This window comes from Lissotriton vulgaris, chromosome 5, assembly GCF_964263255.1.
Source record: "Lissotriton vulgaris chromosome 5, aLisVul1.2, whole genome shotgun sequence".
NCBI lineage: Eukaryota > Metazoa > Chordata > Amphibia > Caudata > Salamandridae > Lissotriton > Lissotriton vulgaris.
The window spans coordinates 685,735,677-685,760,663 of record NC_141693.1 but is presented as its reverse complement, the minus strand read 5'-3'; the positions used below and the strand labels follow the sequence as shown (position 1 = coordinate 685,760,663).

The 24,987-nt window shown below is 47.6% G+C and overlaps 1 protein-coding gene across 1 annotated transcript in view; it reads right to left on the bottom strand.

Moving 5' to 3' along the window:
- The window catches only part of CDH23 (cadherin related 23), a 2,828,172-nt gene that overhangs the window by 508,220 nt on the left and 2,294,965 nt on the right, over positions 1-24,987 (bottom strand). The window contains exon 40 of the mRNA XM_086919477.1: positions 24,477-24,657. Within this exon, the coding sequence (XP_086775603.1) occupies positions 24,477-24,657 (181 nt within the window). The remainder of the gene's footprint in view (positions 1-24,476; positions 24,658-24,987) is intronic.

Sequence of the window (24,987 nt, the reverse complement as noted above, 5' to 3'; positions counted from 1 at the left end):
CCTAGAATCGACTACCGAAGGAGTATCTCTGCGCAGTAGACCGCTGGGGAACCCGTCCTGGCTTTCCCTGTGAGATGGTCCCTAATGGGTATCTCCAAGGTGAAACCAGGCATCCCCGGCATATGTGGGGGGGCCGTTGTGGAGATGAGGCAAGCTAATGCCCAGAGTTGCCGAGTGTGATCCCTGGTTCGAGTAGGCACCGAGGGGAGAATTATCGAGTCCGCTGACCCTGGTTCATGACCCTGCCGCGTCGGGAATTGAACCCTGGTCCTGGGCCGTCCTCTGCTCTCAGGTCTGCCGCCTCCAACCAGTGAGCCACACCACACCACCAATGAGGAGGGCTCTTTTTTTGCAGTAAGTTTAGTCAGTCTTGTTCCTCACATGGCCCCAGATATTTCTCTGGGGTTTGACTGCATTTGATAGGCAAACTTTGTTGTTGTCTAACCCAAAGATGTCTACTGGAGCAAAGATATTCTTCTTTTGGTAGCCACTCAGATGGCAAGCTCAGCCCGAAATTTAGTCCACATACACGTTCACAAAAGAAGTCCAACATATCATGACATATACTTAGGGAGTACTTCTTAATGGGATTTTGATTGTGAACTGCAACTTTTCTATTTCCTGTAAATTTACCCATTGACCAATCTGCACAAACCTTCAGATTGAATGAATGCATATACATTTTTTTTACAGTTTCATGCAGATTTGCAAAACAGAACCAAAGTCATAACGGATTAAGCCTTATCTGCAATCCACTCCTTCTCTTTCATGTTGAAAAGTAAGAGATCCTCTTAAAGCGTAAAAGGAAAGCAAATGTCTATTGAAAGGCTGCTACACATCCTTAGCTCTCATCCAAATTAATGTCTCCCGATCTCTTCATACATGATGTTATAAAGACTAGTAGGGTTACATTTCATATTAAATTATTTGCATTTTAATTGCCATTAACATGTGCTTGCGCAATTGTATTATTAACTATGTATTATTCACATTTAGATTGGCCATAGCTAATGTAGATCTGTGCTTAAAATGGCTGACGTCTGGTTGCCATCTTTTTTCATATCGCATGTACCATTTTTTCCTAAGAGAAGCTGAACTCAGATTTACAAATTCAATATGTCATTATCTTCTTTCTCAAGCGAAATAGGTTTCTTTATGTGCAGAATGGTTTAATTAGCTGTTACAGCCCACCTTCAGAGTACAGGGTGTCTAATATATCTAGTTTGCTGAAGATAACTGCAAGTTTGCACAACGCCTAGAGAAGTTTCATTGTGTAGGATCCTGAAAAACTAATGAACTAATGTTCTATCCTTCTACTTTAACCTGATTGGAGAGATTTTTGGGCACCATGTGGAGGTATAGAACAAGTTACTTACCTTCGGTAACGCTTTTTCTGGTAGATACTATATCTGCCTGTGGATTCCTCACCTTCTGAATATCCCCCTTGCGCCAGCAACATTCGGAAATTCTTTTTTTCGTAGCCTCGCGCCGACGTGGATAGGACGTCACAGAGACACGGCTCCGCTTGCGACTCCGCTGACGTCACCGACGCCTATAACAGGCCCGCGCCGGCGTGATGACATCAGTTCCGCCTTTTTTCCGTGCCATCGAGGCACACGGACGGACCAATGACAGTAGATATATACAAAGCATACACAGTATACAATAGTCAAGGCAAAACACACAGTGTAAAGCAAATGCAGGAAGCAAATGAAACATTTCCTTGATATCAAAACAAATATACATTACAGTACAATAACTCTGGCATAGAAGAGTGGACAACGGGGAGGCGGGTGGGTCAGTGAGGAATCCACAGGCAGATATAGTATCTACCAGAAAAAGCGTTACCGAAGGTAAGTAACTTGTTCTTCTGATAGATACATCTGCCGTGTGGATTCCTCACCTTGTGAATAGAGTCCCACAGCAGTCCTCACTCCCGGAGGAGGGTGTCCACTCTTCTAAACCAGGAAATCCTGAAGGACAGAGCGCGCAAAGTGGCCGTCCCTCCTGACTTCCGTATCCAAGCAGTAATGCTTCGCGAAAGTATGGAGGGAAGACCAGGTTGCCGCCCTACAAATGTCCTCCACAGGAACACCTCTAGCCAAAGCAGAGGTAGATGACTTAGCTCTAGTGGAATGAGCTCTAATACCCTCCGGAGGCTCCTTACCGGCCAAAGAGTAGCAGATCTTTATGCACAGAACGATCCATCTTGATAAAGTCCTTTTATGGACCGCTCTTCCCTTCTTGCAGCCAGCAAAGCCAATGAAGAGTTGATCGTCCAAGCGACAGTCTCTAGTTCTGTCCAAATAAAAAGACACCGCCCTCTTAGGGTCCAGACGGTGCAACCTCTCCTCCTCCTTGGAAGGGTGTGGGGGAGGATAAAAGGTAGGGAGGGTAATGGATTGACCAAGGTGGAAAGGAGTCACCACCTTAGGAAGAAAAGCAGCCCTGGTCCTTAGAACCATCCGATCAGCATGTATGGTCAGGAACGGGGGCTTGGAACTAAGAGCTTGAAGCTCACTCACCCTCTTTGCCGAGGTAATTGCAACTAGGAAAACTGCCTTAAAGGTTAAAAGCCTCATAGGACATTTATGAAGAGGCTCAAAAGGGGAGCCCATCAGAAAAGTCAGAACAAGATTCAAGTCCCACTGAGGTACAATAAAAGGGGTAGGAGGAAACTTATTTACCAGATCCTTCAAAAATCTCAAGACAACAGGTGACTTAAAAAGAGAGGGCTAATCAGGCAAACAAATAAAAGCTGACAGTGCCGAAAGATAGCCCTTAACTGTGGCAACTGCCAGCCCCTGTTGAGCCAAAGAGAGAGCAAACCGGAGCACATCTGATAAATGGGCTCTCAACGGGTCAATATCATTCTCACCACACCAAACAACAAACCTAGACCATCTATAAGAATAGACAGTCTTAGTGGAGTCACGCCTAGCAGACAAAATGACATCCACTACATCAGGTGTGAGAGAATAGGAAATCAGGTTGCCCCGTTCAATCTCCAGGCATGAAGGTGCAATGTCTGGAGGTGGGGGTGTAGAACCTGCCCCTCCATCTGAGAGAGGAGGTCTGCCCTGAGAGGGAGACGGAGCGGCGGGTGAGAGGAGAGGTGGAGTAGATCTGTATACCACACCCTTCTTGGCCAATCCGGGGCGACCAAAATAACTTGGGCCCGGTCTTGGCGAATTTTCCTCAGAACCCGAGGAATCAAGGGTATGGGAGGAAACGCGTAAAGGAGTTGACTTCCCCAACTCAACTGAAACGCATCCCCCAAGGCTCCTTGCATCGGATACTGGAGACTGCAGAATGACGGGCAGTGAGCATTCTCGCGAGTGGCAAACAGGTCCACCCGAGGGGTCCCCCACGTCCGAAAGACGTGACGAACCACCTCTGGATGAAGCCTCCACTCGTGGTCGGCAGAGAACTGCCGGCTGAGACTGTCCGCACGTACGTTCAGAACCCCGGCCAGATGATTTGCCATCAGACAAATCTGATGGTCCTGAACCCAGGACCAGAGACGCAGAGCCTCTCTGCAGAGAAGATGCGACCCCACTCCTCCCTGTTTGTTGATGTACCACATCGTGGTCGTGTTGTCCGTCAGGACTTGGATCGACTGACCGCGAAGGGAAGGGAGGAAGGCCTTGAGCGCCAAACGTATCGCCCGCAACTCTAGAAGGTTGATGTGAAGCAACCTTTCCTCTGGAGACCAAAGACCCTTGACCTCCAGATCCCCCAGATGAGCACCCCACCCTAGAGTGGATGCATCCGTAATCACCGTGGCCACCGATGGAGGTAGATGGAAAGGCTTCCCTTGCGACAGGTTGCCTTCCACGCTCCACCAAGACAGATCCGCTGCAGTTTCTCTGGAGATCTTCACCGACTCCCCGAGATCTCCGTTGTGCTGATACCACTGCCTGCGGAGACACCACTGGAGTGCCCTCATGTGCCAGCGTGCATGGTTGACCAGGAGAATGCAAGAAGCCATCAGACCGAGCAGGCGAAGGACCTTCAGGACCGGAACGACCGCTCCAGGGTAAAACAAAGGAATCATTTCCTGTATGTCCCGAATCCTTTGAGGAGGAGGGAATGCACGACAAACAGTAGAGTCCAGTACGGCACCTATGAACAGGTTGCGCTGGGAGGGCACCAGGTGAGACTTGGGTACATTTATCGAAAAACCCAACCTGAACAACAACTGAGTTGTCTCCTGCAGATGATGGAGCACCTTCTCCGACGACTCCGCCTTGATCAGCCAGTCGTCCAAATACAGGAACACGGGTATCCCCGATCTCCTGAGATGAGCTGCCACCACCGCCATCACCTTGGTGAAGACTCGAGGCGCAGTAGTAAGACCAAACGGAAGGACCGCAAACTGGTAGTGCTGCGACCCAACCGTGAAACGGAGATACTTCCTGTGCGACTTCAGGATTGGGATGTGGAAATACGCATCCTGCAAGTCGAGCGACACCATCCAGTCTCCTTCCATCAACGCTTGAAGAACCTGAACAAGGGTGAGCATCTTGAATTTCTCCTGCTTCAGATAGAGATTCAAGATCCTGAGGTCCAGGATAGGACGAAGCCTGCCATCCTTCTTGGGGATCAGGAAATACCGGGAGTAGCATCCCTGACCCCTTTTCCGCTCTGGGACTACCTCTATCGCACCCTTTCATAACAGAGTTAGAACCTCCTCCTGCAGAAGAGACAGATGTTCCTGGGTGCAAAAACATTGACAAGGAGGGTAAACAGGGGGGAATTCCCGAAAGGGAAGGGCATACCCATTTTCTACAAGATTGAGAACCCAAAGATCTGACGTAACCGATTCCCAATCCTGTGGAAAATGGGTAAGCCGACCCCCAACCGGACCCACATGATCCTGAATAGCGGATCTAGGGCTGCTTTTCTGCGGCAGGGGGGTTGGAAGAGGTGGAGGAAGAGGAGGGCTGACGTCCACGAGGACGCGCTCTTTGTTTTCCCCTGTACGATCTGTACATAGAATTTTGCTGCTGCTGCTGCTGCTGTTGGCCTTGCCGGAAATTCCGAAAGGAGCGACCAAAGCCCCTGAACCTTCTGCCGGAAGAAGCGCCCCTGATCTGGAGGCCCAAGGACTTCGCTGTTGCCCTGCAATCCTTGAACCGCTCAAGAGCAGTATCCGCCTTTTTCCCAAAGAGACCTGAGCCATCAAAGGGGAGATCAAGCAGAGTCGCCTGAACATCAGCCGAAAAGTCCGATGACTTCAACCAGGCAGATCTCCTTGTCGCAACAGCAGTGCCCATAATTCGAGCCACAGAGTCAGCAGTGTCCAGACCACTTTGAATTACCTGGCGGGCAGCCGCCTGAGTGTCATTAATCACCTCCTCAAAATCCTTTCGGTTTGCGTCAGGAATTTTAGGGGCCAGGATACGCAAGGAGTCCAGCAGGGCATGAACATACCTCCCCATTAGGCATGTGGCATTAGTTGACTTTAAGGCCATACTAGCCGATGAAAAGGTCTTTTTTGCCACCTGGTCCTGTTTCTTTGCCTCCTTCTCACAAGGAACCTTCGGAAAGGCACTAAAACTCTTCTTTGAACAGGCAGCCTGAATGACCAGGCTCTCCGGCGAAGGATGTGAAGAGAGAAAAGCCGGGTCCTCAGGGGCAGCGCTGTACCTCCTTGCAACACTCTTTGATACTGCAGGAGCAGACAAAGGCTTCTTCCAGACATCCATAATAGGATCAATCTAGGCATCATTGAATGGAAGTAAAGGCTCAACCACCGAATTTGGAGAATGCAAGACTTCTGTGAGGAGGTTAGACTTGAACTCCACTGTAGGCAGAGTCAATTGAAGAAGCTCAGCAGCTTTTCTCATAACCAGATGGTAAGGCTGGATATCCTTAGATGGAGCACCTGAGCCTGAGGGCAACTCCCACTCTGGAGAGAAATCAAGGGTCCCAGAATCCGCCAATTCCTCAAAACAGCTCTCCTCTAGTTCACCTTCGTCAACGTCAGACTGAGAGCCCATATAACTCTGCTCCTCCAGAAGGCGTTGTGCTTCTCTTCTGGATCTCTCCTTAACACGCCTCGCAACCGGATCCACCAGCGGCTTCGACGGATTTGGGGCCGACGCCGGTATCGAAACCGACGGCACAGAAGAATGCCCTCGAGGATGATCAGGAGCAGGCGACGCCGGAATCGGCATCGACGACTTCGGCGGAGCCGGGAAATGCCAATGCGGCGTCGGAGCCGGCATGTAGGGCATAAACGGAGCCGGAGGATAGGAGTGAGGAACTCCCAGGCTGAATGCCAATGGACCCGTGGGACCCGAAGGCGCACCAGAGGGGTACCACGCCCTTGAGAAGACACCATACATTGCATTAAGAAACGCAGAAGGGTCCTGACCTGGAGCAGGAAAGGGCGGCTGAAAACCATCAGGCCGGTCCTGAAGAGGGATCGGATTCGGCTCTTCGACAGGCGCGGAACCCACATCCTCCCGGGCCTCTTCCTCTTCACGGGCCGGGGACGGCGCCGGAGACGGACTTGGAACCGGAGAAGCCTTCGGAGCCGGAGATGGAGATCGCCCACGCGACTCAGATGGCGAGGCCTCACCTTCATGCTCGGAGACTTCGAGGGTAACCACCTTCGAACGTACCTTCTTCGGTGACCTCGACCTCGACCTTGAGCCCGACTCCTTACCAGACCGACGTCGGGACTCATGCCTCCTCTTCTTGTGCTTTTTCTTCGACTTCGAAACATGATCGGACGCCGACTTCGAAGACGACCTCTCTCGAGAAGCAGATCTCGACCTCGCCCTGGACTTCGACCTCGCCCTTCGAGAACGAGACCTCGACGACTTCTCCTTTCCATCTTTCACCTTCGCAACCAGAAGTTTGGCTTCCCTCTCCCTCAGGGCCTTCGGATTCATCTTCCGACATGAAGAACAATCCTCCACATCATGGTCGGAACTTAAGCACCAGATGCAGTCTTCATGGGGGTCGGTAATGGACATCATTTTACCGCACTCCCTGCAGGGCTTGAAGCCGGTCTTCTTAGATGACATTTTCGAAGAAACAGGATACAGAGAAGCAGAATTAACCAACAAATTGGCAACAATGTACCAGTAGGCTACAGAGATTCCCGATAACCGTTAGCGTCGATGGCGCGGAAAAAAGGGAACTGATGTCATCACGCCGGCGTGGGCCTGTTATAGGCGTCGGTGACGTCAGCGGAGTCCCGAGCGGAGCCGTGTCTCTGTGACGTCCTATCCACGTCGGCGCGAGGCTACGAAAAAAAGAATTTCCGAATGTTGCTGGCGCAAGGGGGATATTCACAAGGTGAGGAATCCACACGGCAGATGTATCTATCAGAAGAAAATGTTAGAGTGGTGTGATTTTACTTAGTGCAGAGCAGAATTCTTTCAGAATGCTCAGACATGCCTTTTTCCACATCAAGACAACTTACAGCGGAGTAGGGGCTCTCTTTATGGGAGAACGTTGTTTATTCAATTTTTCCTTTGGGATAACTTTATACTAATCTTTCTTCTTGCTCGTATGCCTTTGATTGATTTGAACTACATAATTAATAAATGCATTAATGTATTGAATACTGATTGTCACCAATCGAAGGATTTTGAATCTGTAAACCGTTTAACCTTTAAAATAACGTATGTGGTTTGATACATAATGACTCGCTGTCTTCCTAGGGGACTCTAATGTACATTATTTAAAAGTACCTATTTAACGATTACCTCAGTTGTGGATTTTGGTTAATCAGATAGCACTTTATGTGGCACACATTTGCACAAAGAAAAGCACTGAACCACGAATGACAGTCACTCATAAAGATATTGTCTATATACATTATTGTTGATATCCCGACGCCATCATTTATGGTAGCGGTGGTGCTAGTGGTGGGGGCAAGGGGGGTCATGGCAGCCACTGGCTTGTTATTTTGTTCTGGCCCCCTTTGCCTGGCACCCAATGCGACCACGATAATTGCTTGCAACTTCACTAGCTTAAACAGGACACCGAGTGGCTATCTTATAAAATGAATTGTTTGCTTTTCAAAAGTGAAGTGCATCACAATTCCTTTGCCCGACTTGACTGAAGCGGCCTAGACAGGGGAACACACAAGAGGGTAGATTTATCGAGACTTTGCACCACCACAAATTGATTCAAAGTGACACAAAGTCGAGTAAGGTCTTGATAGAAGATTTACTTTCCAGCACAAAATGTTTCAGGCTCTTCTTTGTACGACATTGTGCTATAGGGGTGTTCCATGGGTGTTTTGTTGGCATTTCAATACCACCACCTATAGATTTTAATCAAAAGTCAAATCTACACGTATTGTCAGACCCAGCTTTGAAACAGAAATATATTTTTTCCTAAAGATTTTATGCATTGCATGTGTGCTGCCCTGAATAGCACACATCCAGTGTGTGGAATGTTAAAAAAATAACTAACAGCCGAGCAAAATGGCTGCTTAGCTTGAGAGCTCCGGGGACGGCGTGATACTTTTCGACAATCCGATCAATAATCCACAACACTAAAACACTCCAGGGACCAGAGTTGAAGTCCAGGACCAAGCAGCATCGGTCGGTACACAACCGGAGAAATTCCGACACCGGGGAGCGATAGTAATCGGTATGCAACCTTTACAACGCAACTTTTACCACGCAGTGCTGTTACAAAGCATGTATTACAACGAAAACCATTACAACGCATTACACTGGGGGGCGCTCTAGGATAAGAATAAGTTTTAATTTACTATCCAACACCTTCCCTAGTGTCCACGGGGACTGGAGTTGGAATAGTAAATTAAACTATTCACTGTCCAGCACCCCCAAGTGTAATGCGTTGTAAAGGTTTTCGTTGTAATACTGGCGTTGTAACAGCATGTGTGGTAAAAGCATGCGTTGTAACGTCATACATCCATAGTAATCGTGTGCGCCTGTTGGCGGCCTACGACGTCAGCTGAAGCCGAGACCTCGATTCTGTAGTGGCCCAGGAACAGGAAGTGACTTCGGGGGAGCGAAGCATGCGAAGACCGGAAGTGAGGCGTCGCAAGAGGAACAGACTCGGAGAGCTGTGGCAAGGACACTGAAACGAACGTAAACGCTCATGGTACAGGGGGAGAGATGGCGAGAATGAAAACAGCCTCCGGGACCCTCAGAAGAGAGATGTTCGGGTGGTGGCGGGCACAGCTAGAACTGGAGGGCTGTAAGGACGCAACATCTTGTGGACACCAGCCTCAGGGGTTACAAACGTTGGAAACGGCACGGACCCCGGATGCTCCGGGGACAAGGACAGGTGCCCCTCCCACCGCCCACGCTAGTTACAGACAGCATCTAGGCCTGGGGTCTCCAACCGGTCAATCGCGAGCTACCGGTAGCTCGCGGAGACCCCGGGAGTAGCTCGCCTAGCTCTGATTGGAGGTAATCTGTGGATGGGGCGGGATGATGCGATGACGCTCCTCTCCTGGAGCTGCAGACTGCTCTCGCGAGAGTCTGACGTCATCGTCTGCACACTCCGTTGAAACATCGCACTTCAGCCCGGGGCCCTGCAGTTGGATCTAGAACAGCGCACTCCATCGCGAAGGGCAACTCACTTCTCCCCCGGACTGTGCACTTCATCCCAGGCCTGCTCACTCTTGAAGCACAGAATACTGGACAGGTGAGTGGAACACGCCTTTATACCATTATATGCCTGTGCCTTATTTCCTGTTATACTTTCCTGTGAGTGCTTGCGTGCACGTGTAGTGGGGGAGGGGATCGGCCTCTGGTTATGTAATTAAGTCATCTGCTGTAGAAGAAGAAACATAGCGCTTACATATTTACATTGAGCCCTAGGGTCATTCACAATTACTAACGAAGCTCCTGCAGTGACCCTCAGTGCGGGGGGGTTGTGGGGTGACCTCTGCCCGGGGGTGGCCTCACGTGCCGGGACTAGACCCCATTCAGGTCACAGACTACAGAGGAGGAGCAGCGGGTACCTGCTCACCCCTCTTAAAACGCCCCAGGTCGATTCAATCACACACCGTGGGGTGACTAATTTGCCCCTTTAGACACATCTTCCATCGCTCGGTAGCTCCTTGGGTATGATTTTATAACTTTGTATAGCGCTTTTAATCATTTTTATGGCATCCGTGCGCTATCTTCATATTGGCGTTTTTTGTGCTTAACTAATGCAGGGGATCAGTACAGGAGGGGGGTGTTATATAAATAAATAGAACCGCTTCTGTACTGAGCTCTGGACCCGCCTTAAACCTTGAGCTTATAAAATGTTGCCTCATATAGTGCAAGGTGGCATGAGCAGTCCCGCTGTACACCTTATTAAGGTTCAGTCCTGGGCCAGCCAATCTTATCCACCAGTTAGATATCTGCCACTCACAGCTGCCTCTCTTGTAAGTGTTCGTGCATCATTGAATGCAGGAGTTTACACTTACGGCTTGGGAGCCTGAATCCGCGGCAATGCCGCAGACGGACTGTGGACTTTGCCAGATGAGCATGGGAGCCCACATAGACATGGGGGAGGTGTTGCAGGGCTGCTTGACCCAGACATGGAACCACCAAACTTATGGGGACACGCACTGCAGCAGTACTGATCTATGGGACTGCTTCCTATGAGCAGGCGACCGGGGCACACAACACTCCAGTGGCTCGTCCCCCACCGCCTTACTTTGCACTGTTCCTAGAGAGAGGAGGGGTGGGTCCATCAATTTTCTAGGCCCCTCAGCTGCCACAGTGAGACATCACATGGAGCACAACAGAGCATTGTTTCACCTGGACCACCACCCGCAAACCATAGCCTTTAAGCAGCTTGAGGCAAGACATCCTCCGCGCCCAGCAGTCAGACATTACCACCTTCACCCCATGGTCGATATTCCCAATCCTCACGATGTAGCAGAAGACCATTCCTGTCCCTCACAGAACCTCACTTCAGGTGGGGGTGCGCTCTCTCTCACCCAGTGCTCTCCTGTCACAATTTTGTTCTTCTGAGGAGGCTGCCCACTGACATCTTTAAAGGGGGAGCTGCCTGTTGCATGTTGGAGAGCTCTAACATTCCTGGCCTTTGCCCTCTGCAGTCTCGCCATACCTTTTGTTGGCCACTTTTGCTTATCCTCAGCAGTCCCAGCAATCTCATTGCCATGTGGATGTGGCCAGTGTGGGGCACCAGTTAAATCTCTTGGGGTGCCCATTGGATCAACGCGATCCCAAAGGTGTTAAGACTAGCTCCTCGGATCCTCTACCCCACGGGAGAGCAGTGTTTCTCTGGGAGGTGCTTCACAGTTTGCCATGCCCCCCAACTGGCGTTTGCCTGATGCCGCAAATGTTTCACATAATACAGGTCAAATGTTTCATCAGCTGTATTTTTGTGAAATTAAATGAGCCAGGGAGTGGTAACTAAGATGCAAGCCTGTGGGGTCATCTTGGAAGGGGGTCAGTGGTTTGAAAGTTGCCACCACCGAAAAGGGAGAGAAGGAAACTGACTAGTAGATTCTTTTGAAGTAATATTTGGGGTGTAATATGGTATGTTGCTTGGAAGAAAAATTTTGTATGACATTTGTCAGTGCTCAGCGTTTTAATGGAACAATTCCTGTAAAATCTGTATCTGTACCACTGCATTTACTACAATGCAATCTAAATGCTTTTCATTGGGTTCAGTTTCAGCTGGGTGCTTATCATCCAGGTTTGTGGAAGGGTGTGGCAGTATTGAGCTTGTAAATGTCATTAAGTGTGAACACTTAAAATACAGTTGTGTGGAATTAGAAGTAGTACAAATGGGAATAGTGGTAGTACTACAGGAGTAGCAATATTAGTAGTAGCAGTAGTAGGATTAGTAATATAATTATTATTAGTACAGTTAGCATTAGTACTAGACCAGCTATTATTATACTTGCTGATTGAACAAGAAAAATGCAATGTGTACTGCAGGCCTGTATTACAAACACAATAAAAAGTAGCTGGAGAGAAAAATCTTGAGCATGTTTCCAAATGATTATTTGCAGCATAAGAATAAATCAGTTCCACATTGAAGGTAAGATCACTTTCCATGTATGTTTGTTAATTGAGCCGCTTTACAATGATTATTTCAATGACAACTATTACTGGAAGGTCTTAATTTTGGACCTATTAATTGAAATGTCTTGAAGCGTCAAAAATCCAAAATCATTCCTTTTGGTATTCTAGGGAACTCTTAAGTCAGGCCTGTCTTGGGTATTTTGTTCAAACCACAGTATGGGCTTGGATGAAATTAGGCTTAAAGTCAATAAAACTGGGCGTGGGGGGTCTCTCGGAAAAATGCGCGAGTTGATTCGGGTTCAGTAGCTTACGACGATTTTTACTGGCCAGAAGTAGCTCTGACTACACAAAAGGTTGGAGACCCCTGATCTAGGCACTGCAGGCCTGGAATTCCTACCTCATAGGCACTTGCTATAAGGTGCCCTGGGGAGAGCGTGGCGCAGCTAACGTCATCCGTCAGATTGAGCCCCACATAAGACTTTCAGCTTGGCAGCCGGCGGGCCGTGATGGCGGGAGGCGCAACGCAGGAGCTCCCAAGTGCGTGAAAAATCCCAAAGGGTGAATACTATCCAGGTGTCGTGGGGCGACAGAGCAGGCAAGTGGTATAATCGTTACAGACACAAGACTCTGGGGACCCAGACCTTGAACACAGCAGAGATCCTGGCTGCCCCTTCAACACTGCAATACACCACTACCACCCTCCCAATCCATGCTGAATGAGGGCAAACTCAAGGCATAACTAGACAAGGATCCGAGCCTCATTTACCCAGCCCAGGCACATCGGTGCAAGACCACAAGGCGAACTAGAGGGCAAGGGACATCGACGAAGGGCTTAATTGTAGAAAGGCCCTCAGCCGGAGCCGAGCCCCTGCGATACAGACACCCACCCATTCGCAAAACATCTGCTATAAAAAGACCGGTACAGGCTTCCGGGGCTACGATTGGCTAGATATAGAAGCCGGAGAGGCGCAGAACACTAACAGACGCGGCAAGTAGCCCCATCCTGAAGGGAACATGTCGAGCAGGGGCCCACAGAATTAGGCTGCACAAGCCAAACTTGGTAAATTTGCATACGACAAAGGAGTCCCACCACTCCCCGAGGGACGCAATTCGTCGGGCAAGGGACCGGAAGGCAATGGAGGTAAAAAGATAACACTAGAGGACATTATGGCAGCCTTTCAAATGTCCAAACCACAGTCGGATCTATCTCAATGGATGTCAATCTGCTCCGAGCCGACTTCCAGAAGATGACGGACAGAGTCAAAGAGGTAGAAATCGTCACAAAATCCCTGGTGGCAGATACAACAGAACTACAGTCAGCCCTGGCTCATTTGGAGGCGGATAATAAACAGCTGACGGAGAAGCTCGATGACCAGGAAGGACGCTCGCACCGGAATAATGTCCGTATCCTTGGTATTCCAGAAACTGAAGGCACTCAAGCGATGGATCTGTACGTCGAAGAGCTGGTGAAAACAAGATTGCAACAAAGGGGCCTATCCAGTTTTTTCTCAGTGGAAAGAGCCCACAGGGTTCCATTAGGTAGGCCTAAACCAGGAGCTCCCCCTAGGCCAGTGCTCACCAGACTCTTCAATTACCGAGATAGGTACGCCATTTTACAGACAGCGAGAGTTTCCCTGCCAATCCGAATCCATAACTCGACGGTCGCCTTCTTCCCAGATTATACGGTGGCAGTCGCCCGGCGCCGACACAGCTTTATGGAAGTGAAAAAAGCTCTGCGTGCTCAGGAATTGCCTTACTCCATGCTGTTCCCTGCGAGGCTCAGAGTAGTGGCAGAGGACAAGACGTGGTTCTTCGAGACACCCGAAGCGGCTTATGACTGGCTTGAAGGATGGCGTACAGTAGGAAAACAGTGCAGCGGACACAGAAACCACCATCGTCCCAAAGAAGAGAAAGACCCGAGCAGCCAGAACACACGACATTCAACATCGGGCCACTCACCATGGTCAGAAATAGAGGCGGCCGATCAGGAGTGACTCTGCTAGTCATGTTAACTCCAGCAGTACGCTCCCAGACAGTGAAACCACAGCCGTGCCGCTTATGGACACCGGACTGAACCAGGCCATGGAGGCAGAAAGGGACTGACCCTTCCTTGGACTCTTTACCCCGGTCACGCAAGTACTATGGTTGGGTTGGGGAGTAAGCACTCTGCTAAGTTGGTGTGGCGGGCAGTTCTGAGTCCGTTCAGCAGGGAGGCAGGGAGGGGGGGAAGGATAAGGGAAAGGGCAGTTGAGACTAGGTCTCGTTTGGTTCTAATTTATAAAGGCACTGACAGTCAGGCAGAGAATCGAAAGGTGAGAAGACCCTCGAAGATGTTAAATAGACGGCACTTCCAGACCCACACACAGCACTCATGACAAGCGACCCACACCATGATGAAACCCACACCCCATCCTAAATATCCCAAGTATCTTCCCTGAAACTAGTCACCTGGAACGTCCGTGGACTGGGCGATAAGATAAAGAGGGGACTAGTCTTGCAGGCCCTGAAGCGCTTAGGCCCCACTGTAGCCTTATTACAAGAGACACACCTCACAGGGACGACATGCAAAGCATTGGATAGATGGGGCTATTAGATGGTGGCGCATTCGGAATTCTCCTCAGGATCCAGTGGGACGGGAATCTTAGTGAAGAAAAACTCACCCTTTATGGTGCTCCAGACTAAAATAGATGGGCAGGGGCGATTTGCAGCACTGCAGGGCCAATGGGAAGGCAAACTTTTCAATATAGTATCAGTATATATCCCCCTGGCACTACATGCAGTGGCACCCCCGGCTTTGAGTGAATTCCTCCTAGCTCTGCCTGAGGGAGATCTCATTATGGGAGGAGACTTCAATGCTACAATGGATGCCTCCAAGGATAAATATCCGCCCCAGACCCCACTGGCTGGCGCTTCTCGCTTCCAGGGATTCACAGACGCCATGGGCCTGACCGACATATGGAGACACACACACCCCGCGGCACATCAATACACATATCACTCAACTGCGCATAATAGCCTATCCAGGATCGACTAATTCATGATGTTGCTTGCTAGCTTGCAGAATGTGACAAAGGTAGATATTAAACCCAGGGGCATATCTGATCACTCTCCGGTATTACTGACCTTCTCCTACCAACAGAAGTCTAGACGGCGAATATACCCTATCCGCCCGGGTACCTACAGGATAAAAAAAGACTTACGGGCAACCACAAAACACTATTTTGCAGAAAACACTGAGTCGGTCACTTCACCTTCAATAGTATGGGAGGCATACAAGACCGTTTTAAGGGGACAAGCAATAGCTTCTATTACAGGCAACAGGCGCGAAAAGGAGAAAGAACTCTCAGAATTGGAAATAGCTCTACAGGTAGCTGACACTGAACACGCAACACACCCCACACCAGACACAGCACATACTTTGCATCTTAGACAACAGCAGCACAGAGCGCACCTGCAGGAAAAGACGGAAGCTAACATAGCAACTACCAGACACAAAATATATGACGTAGGAGATAAGCGGGAAAACTACTAGCATGGCTAGACAAGCTGGAGAAAGGTAACAGGGAAATACAAGAAATAAGACAAACAGGGGGACAACTCACAGCGGACTCAGAAGAAATAGTGGGCACACTGGCACAACACTTCCGAGAAGTTTACACACCGACATCGAGAATAACAGAGGAAAAAATAACATAGTTCGTAAGGAATATAAAGATGCCGATACTGACACAGGAGGCCTCCCAAGACTTAGACGCAAGCCTCACGATTGAGGAATTGCAGTTAGCAATCAGATCGATTCAGTCAGGAAAAGCGTTAGGGCCCAATGGGATCCCGATTGAATGGTACAAGCAAATGGCAGAAATTGTGAGCCCGCCTCTACTGGCTATGTACAACGAAAGCCTGGAGAAGGGCGAACTGCCGCCACACCAACGACAGGCAACAATAGTGGCGATTTCTAAACCGGATAAGCCCACGTCCGAATGTACCTGCTATCGCCCTATATCTCTACTAAATCCGGAGGCAAAGATTTTAGCTAAATTGTTAGCCAACAGGTTGATCCCTTACCTACCCCAATTAATACACCCAGACCAATCGGGCTTTATGCCCAATAGGTACACAGCACTAAACCTCTGGCGCCTTCATGGGGTGCTGGCAAAGGCTCCATCATTGTTAAAACCAGCAGCGATACTATCCTTAGATGCGAAGATGGCCTTCGATATGGTGGAGTAGAAATATCTCTTTGTGCTCCTTCCGCGTTTGGGATTCGGTCCCATGTTCTGCGCGTGGGTAAGGCTACTATACGCAAAGCCCTTGACACGGGTATTAGCTAATGGGCACACATCGGACGAAATACCATTGGCACGGGGGCGCGTCAGGGCTGCCCATTGTCTTCGCTCCTCTTTGCGCTGGTTCTAGAACCCCTGGCAACACTCATTAGGGAGACTCCATTGCTGAAAGGAATACAATGGAGGGATGGGTGGGAAGAGCGTCTCTTCCTATATGCAGATGACATATTGGTGTATTTGACAGAGCACTGCATACCAGAGCTCCTCCACATATGTGATACATTTGGAAAAATGTCGGGATACCTGATAAATTGGTCGAAACCGGTCCTATATGTTCTACAAGGGAAAGTGCTGTGTTTACCCTCCGACTATCCGCTCGTGGTAACGAATGACTCCTTTAAGTACCTGGGCATACACATCATGAAAGACCCGACAGACTTTTTCTCCAGAAACTTGAAACCCCCCCTAGAAAGATTGAAAAGCGACGTGATTCACTGGGCATCCCTGCCCCTTGCATTACTGGGCAAGGCGGCGCTATATAAAATGATGGGAAGGCAAACTTTTCAATATAGTATCAGTATATATCCCCCTGGCACTACATGCAGTGGCACCCCCGGCTTTGAGTGAATTCCTCCTAGCTCTGCCTGAGGGAGATCTCATTATGGGAGGAGACTTCAATGCTACAATGGATGCCTCCAAGGATAAATATCCGCCCCAGACCCCACTGGCTGGCGCTTCTCGCTTCCAGGGATTCACAGACGCCATGGGCCTGACCGACATATGGAGACACACACACCCCGCGGCACATCAATACACATATCACTCAACTGCGCATAATAGCCTATCCAGGATCGACTACTTCATGATGTTGCTTGCTAGCTTGCAGAATGTGACAAAGGTAGATATTAAACCCAGGGGCATATCTGATCACTCTCCGGTATTACTGACCTTCTCCTACCAACAGAAGTCTAGACGGCGAATATACCCTATCCGTCCGGGTACCTACAGGATAAAAAAAGACTTACGGGCAACCACAAAACACTATTTTGCAGAAAACACTGAGTCGGTCACTTCACCTTCAATAGTATGGGAGGCATACAAGACCGTTTTAAGGGGACAAGCAATAGCTTCTATTACAGGCAACAGGCGCGAAAAGGAGAAAGAACTCTCAGAATTGGAAATAGCTCTACAGGTAGCTGACACTGAACACGCAACACACCCCACACCAGACACAGCACATACTTTGCATCTTAGACAACAGCAGCACAGAGCGCACCTGCAGGAAAAGACGGAAGCTAACATAGCAACTACCAGACACAAAATATATGACGTAGGAGATAAGCGGGAAAACTACTAGCATGGCTAGACAAGCTGGAGAAAGGTAACAGGGAAATACAAGAAATAAGACAAACAGGGGGACAACTCACAGCGGACTCAGAAGAAATAGTGGGCACACTGGCACAACACTTCCGAGAAGTTTACACACCGACATCGAGAATAACAGAGGAAAAAATAACATAGTTCGTAAGGAATATAAAGATGCCGATACTGACACAGGAGGCCTCCCAAGACTTAGACGCAAGCCTCACGATTGAGGAATTGCAGTTAGCAATCAGATCGATTCAGTCAGGAAAAGCGTTAGGGCCCAATGGGATCCCGATTGAATGGTACAAGCAAATGGCAGAAATTGTGAGCCCGCCTCTACTGGCTATGTACAACGAAAGCCTGGAGAAGGGCGAACTGCCGCCACACCAACGACAGGCAACAATAGTGGCGATTTCTAAACCGGATAAGCCCACGTCCGAATGTACCTGCTATCGCCCTATATCTCTACTAAATCCGGAGGCAAAGATTTTAGCTAAATTGTTAGCCAACAGGTTGATCCCTTACCTACCCCAATTAATACACCCAGACCAATCGGGCTTTATGCCCAATAGGTACACAGCACTAAACCTCTGGCGCCTTCATGGGGTGCTGGCAAAGGCTCCATCATTGTTAAAACCAGCAGCGATACTATCCTTAGATGCGAAGATGGCCTTCGATATGGTGGAGTAGAAATATCTCTTTGTGCTCCTTCCGCGTTTGGGATTCGGTCCCATGTTCTGCGCGTGGGTAAGGCTACTATACGCAAAGCCCTTGACACGGGTATTAGCTAATGGGCACACATCGGACGAAATACCATTGGCACGGGGGCGCGTCAGGGCTGCCCATTGTCTTCGCTCCTCTTTGCGCTGGTTCTAGAACCCCTGGCAACACTCATTAGGGAGACTCCATTGCTGAAAGGAATACAATGGAGGGATGGGTGGGAAGAGCGTCTCTTCCTATATGCAGATGACATATTGGTGTATTTGACAGAGCACTGCATACCAGAGCTCCTCCACATATGTGATACATTTGGAAAAATGTCGGGATACCTGATAAATTGGTCGAAACCGGTCCTATATGTTCTACAAGGGAAAGTGCTGTGTTTACCCTCCGACTATCCGCTCGTGGTAACGAATGACTCCTTTAAGTACCTGGGCATACACATCATGAAAGACCCGACAGACTTTTTCTCCAGAAACTTGAAACCCCCCCTAGAAAGATTGAAAAGCGACGTGATTCACTGGGCATCCCTGCCCCTTGCATTACTGGGCAAGGCGGCGCTATATAAAATGATGGCCCTGCCGCGCTTCCTTTACGCCCTTGACAACACACCATTTCCTGTCCCACCCCGTTATTTCAAGCAAGTAAATTCACAAGAGTCTATGCTACAAGTAAAAATACACAAGAGTTGGTATGAGGGCGGAATAGCACTACCTGACATTCAGCTATATTATTGGGCTGCACAATTGAAGGTTATCAACCAGTGGATTCACGCTCCACAGGACGACCCAGCATATAGGGCAGATAGAGATCAACTGGGCTCCTGCAACATGCTTTTGGGGGACAATTTGGGGAATTGTCAGTATAATGATGACATCCATATTTCACATGGACCTATGACAGTGTGTGTATGTGTATATAAATTCTCAAAGTTAAGAAATTGTCTAGGCTGGAGCCCCCAAGGAAAATGTCACCCTGTCTGCAACCAAAACGTGTCTCTGCCACTGACACATAAGATCACCTTTTAAAAATTAGGAAAGCAGCTCAATCTTTGAATGTCCGGAAAACATTTCCCAGGAGCAATGTTTCCGAAAAAATTATAAGGGTAGTAGTATGCACCGTTAGGAAGTTGTTGGGAGTATATGCATCACATGCACTGAGCAGAACAATATACTGCACAACATTTATTAATTTTACTCATGGGCAAGGTTTTCTCTTCCAACATTTTCATGTAACCTCGAGCAGAAGTGGTCTACATCTTTGAAAACAATGCAATATGTTCATAAATATTCCTGTGCTAAACCAAGGTAAAATCTATAGGAATGACCATTAACAATGCTTATTAATATTGCTGAATTTAATGTGATAAATAATGAAGCAAAAAATCCTTTAGATGGAGCTTATTAGATTAATGTTCGGCTATCCTGATTGTTTTGAAAATAAGGTAACTTTAAATGACTCTCTCACCTCAGGACAGGTGTGTCCTGACATCCATGCAGCGCAGTTGCAATGATGCTATGGGCTCTAGTGCAAGCAAGGATAATGGGTTCCCTGGTTGCTTGGTGGGTGGGAAATTACAGCAATAGTCAACTGGGTTCATGTGCCACTGCACCGGCTTCACCATAGATAGCTACACCCGTCAACTTCTCGTTAGCCCTTACCCATACCTATTTCAAGCCCTCTTGTGCCATGTCAGATTCTCTGCTCCCTCAAGCAACTTATTTCAGCACGTGACGTGCCACATTTAGTTACAAGTCATGAGGGAGCATCCGCTATGCAAGGGCCCACTAGTGAGCCTGCTGTGCAACTCCGGCGAGCTGCCAAAACAATGCATCAGTATCAAAGTCAGGGCTAGCAGCGTCACTAGCCTGTGTTGATAGCGACTGCTGCGTCACTGCTTCTTAGCTGTAGCCATTCCTCCCTCTTTTCGGATGCTTTGCAAACGTTCTTTCTGTCTGGAAATTCAGGCAGAGAAAGAAAATCTACAAGAAATGTCCAAAACGTCCAGAATCTAAAGAACATTTACAAACTAGCTTAAATATATGTGGAATTTCTAACATTTTGAAAAAACCTGCAAGAATGTAAGAAACCTATAAGATCCTCTCATAAGTCTAGAGACTTACTACATGGGTTGTCCTTTGACAAGCGTAACACAGTAGCTATTTATGCCACCTCAGCACACTTTGGCTGCATATTTGCCCTCCGCATATTTAGCAATACTTGACTAGGACATATATAAGGCCTCCGCACAGACCTCTGATATTCGTGTGTCCTAGGCTCACACTGCTATCACTAATGTGCCATTCAAAAATGTTTGTTCCCTGTGCAGTGGTTGTTGGCTGCTGGGGCTGCCCGTTGGCCAGGCACTGTGACCATGCAGTTCTGTGCAGCCAATCCCCATTGTGCACAGTTTTCCACCATACACAGTGGGGGTGGACAGCGAATACCAGCTGCTCACAGCGATTGTTCGTCACATGGCCGTGCCTCTGTGTAAGCTCTCTGGTAAACCTATTGCAGATGGAGAACCGCTGCCCTACCCAGTGTTGGAGGAGTTGGCATACATCCAGGCCCTGCTCTCAACCCATATATGTCCATTTATTTCTGGGGGGGGGGGGGGGGGGGGGGTTGTTACATAATTTCTTTGATAAGCACAATGACATTAAAGGTCATGAGAACTTAAACAACAAACCATTATACTAGTGAGTTGTAAACAGTAACTGCAATCAATAGGATGTCAGTGTTTGACTGTTCTCCACACACAGTAATGCTTAAAAACAGAAAAAAAACAATAATTTCATGAAAACAGAACAGGTTTAATCATGAACTCAGAACTAGATCTTGGCTGCAGGTGCCCTTACCCACAAGAGGAGATAGTAAATTACCTATATTGCCAGGTCGGACTGGCCTGTATAGCCATCAGCCAGTGCCCGAATGCTGGTCTGACAGGTTGTTGTATGGGTTGGTTTTTGGGCTGTATGTGGGACTGTTTTACGGCCTGGTGGGCCGATTTTTACTGTTGAATTCTCTGACATTACCACAATCAATGTCTGCAGCAAGCATACATGCATGCAGTCTACCATATGTGGAAGAACCCCTGTAGTGCTTCTCTTTACAAGTTCAAAACTACCCTGATTAGCAAGTGTGGTCCGAATTTTTAGGTATATGATTCACTAATGTGGGTAACTCTTAATTTGAGGGCCTGAACTTTTTTCTGTCCCAGTCCGACCCTGCAAGTAAAGGATTTTTTGCCATGCATAAACCCAAAGCACTCCAATAAAATGCTATTAAAGAAAGGATGTGATGGAAATGTAAAGGACATTGTGCCTCTAAAAGAGTGTAATACAGTAAATGCAGTTAGTTCACATAGATTCGCCTGGCTCTGATAAAGATAAAATAAAAACAAATCTTAATTAAATCATTTAAATTTTCGTGTATGGTTGCCTCAGCTCCTTGATATTCGGAGGAGCAGCCACATTTAGAGGAGCTATAAAGGGATTGCTCTCATCATTTCATAACAATTGAAGTGCATGTTTAAATATTGATACCTAGCTTGTTTTCCTTGGGGCTTCGGGGACATCTACAATCCCATTTAACTTTTGAGAAACGTGTTCTCTGATTGGATGAGTCACATGGGGGTGAATTATTTTGTATTCTTGGAGATGAAATAGACATTTTTGACAATTTAGATCTGCTTACACCTAAAACATTCCACTAATGTGTACTGTTCTCAATGCTCCTTTCGGTGGTTTGTCTGATATTCTTGTTGAACAATGTTGTCAAATATATTTTGACAAGTCCAAAGACCTAGACAGACAATCTGCGGTTTGTCGTGCCAGACAACCCTTCTCACCCCTCTATGAGCTTGCACTGACTTCCTGAGATCACTGTCAATGGCCAATAGCTGGACGCAATACTTCCGGAGTGGGCCTGCACGCACTGTTGTGCTAACAGGATTTCCTGGTTCCTTCATGTTGAAACTTTGGAGGTTCACAGAAATCACAGGGGACATCTTGTGTTTTGTAACGTGCAGGCCAGGCTTGTTTCAAAAGAGAACTTCAACGTGAGCTGAATGAATTGACATTTGACAAACCACACTTCGTACTGAAAATAGCAACTGGCTCTGTTATTTTACGTTCATCTGATACTGTGCTCAGCTTACATCGTTTACTCATGGCGACCCCGTGAGCGCTGTCCATCCAACCTAGCCTTTGTCTTGAATCACAGAAATAAAGAATATGGAGGATTTCCGGGGACGCACACAGTCTAGAACGGATGGTGACCATGACACAGAGAGTAGAGGAGAGCGAGAGGCAGAGAGGAGATGAAAAGCAGGTGGAAACAACTGCCTGCAGTGCTATGTCATGCCACACTGCGTCTGCTGTGCTCCGTCCCTTCACTCCCGGGTCCTAGACCTGGTCTGGAACACCCAAAATGCTACATTTTAGTGGCTCTTTCTGAGCCAAGGATTGCATTAGGCACTAATTCGACATGGGTAAGGGCCCCAGAGCTTAGATTTTACCTTACATGGCCGGGAGGGAATAAGAGACATTTTCTATTGTTCTTTCCTGTTACAGGCACTCGGTTTCCCTCAGTACCGTGTTACCATGCGATGGGAAGTCACGCCAGTCAACCAAGCACTTTATCCTCTTCTGTACCCTGAATATCTCTCTTAGAACATGGCTTTTACGCCCAATTGTCGGTAAAGATTGTTCACCAATCTTCAGGAGGGCTTGCTTTTTCTCCAGCGCCTTGAGGCATCTTTGATATGCAGCTCAGTCCCAAATTTTAATACCCTAGCACTAAAATTGAGAATTCAATATGCATTGGGATTTAACGAGTGATAGTGTTTTAAACATTAACATTTATTTTTGAATGCCTAACATGATATAATAATTCAGAAAAGGGGGTGGTGATGAACAGAGTGTCTGAATTAAGCAGACCACTCTTACCCAGTCCAAAGATCAGGGCTTGATCCATCACCGTTATTTAGCTCACTGCACCATCCCAGCTCAGAACCTGGCTATATGCAAATTAGTCTGTCCCTGGCCCAGTGCATCATGGGAACAGGGCAGACCAAACTACCAAGCCAATTCTTCACCAGAAAGGAGACAAGCTACCGGGGACCGGACTCTGGCATTTCAGCCGTCGTCGGCCCGGCTTGCTTGAATCCTGATGGTGCAATGAGAAAGGGACTCATGTCTGAGTATACCCTGCCACACCTATAGTGGCCAAAAATGATTCAGAAAAGGGGGTATAATATGCATTATATTAAAGGGGGACATAACAGGCATAGCCTGTTGCTGATACGATTTTATATCAAAGGGACAACTTTAGACGAGATTTTAATATGTCAATAGGGGGAATAGCTCTCGCAGCCTGATTGCGATACGTTTCCATTGTAAAGTGGTATTTTTAGATAAGATTGTAATATGAACATTCTCTCCTAATTGCTTGATATTTCATAATCGTGGACATTCCCTCTGACTGTTTGATGTTTGATAATTGTTGTATGCCAAAGGGTTCCACAGAAACGGCAACTCGATTGCAATATGATTTTATTGCCATTTGATATTCCCCAAATCAGATTTTTTTTATTGTGCATTTATGGTCTGATGACTATATAATGTTGATGACTGACAAAATATCCATAGTATTTTTCCTTTCCTTGAGTACCTGTTGAGTTTCAAGCTGTATCTCTGAAAACTGTGCAGCAGCTACATTTGAATTGCGCATTGCTAAGGAGAATCACGTACCACGTTTCATAGTTGAGCACTACTGCGCATTTGCTGGGGATATGCTAATAAACAAAGAGATGCAAATCCCTCAAATCTTGTACTTCCAATTATATTTCTTTGTATAAGTAGGAGGATTTGCATTTGGGAGATGTGACACAACCACTGATACTCCCTGCAGGGTAAGAGGCAGAGGATCATATTGGTGTACTGTCAGCATGTTAAGGCATGGGGCTTCAGTATACATCCCAATCAAGTGCCTCATATCCCTGCCATCATGATGCCATCAAAATGGCACCAGCTGTTGGTGTGTTTGCACACTATACATATGGATAAGACACTGTTCCTTGTTGCCCACCAAAATACACACTTACCCAGAAGATCACCAGATACAATGCTATATTCCACCTGTCCATTAAGCCCAGAGTCTCTATCCACAGCCTTGACAGTTGACACTCTTGGTCCTGGCTGGCCTTCTGTGAGATCAAAGGGTCCCTCATATGTCTTGGGAAATACCGGCGGATTGTCATTAATGTCATTCACATTTACCAACACCTGCAATAGATGGAAGATTTCACATGGTCATGTACCGTATGCTTTTTTTTTTTTTTGCAGTTGCCTATAGCACTGCACAAAGTCTGGAACATGTTAAGTGCACAGTACAGGGAGGTGTTAAAAACATATACAATACAGTACATTTATTCATATAAGAAAGGGGTTAAATGAGATATATACCCAGTGCTGCACCTCTATACAGCACCTATTACCATTAGGTGCCAATAAATGGAATAGACAGAAGAAAATTAAAAAATCCAGAGTTTGTAGAGGTGATTACAAATCATGGATATTGAGTCCAGACAACCTTATATTAAAAAGTTTAGCCTG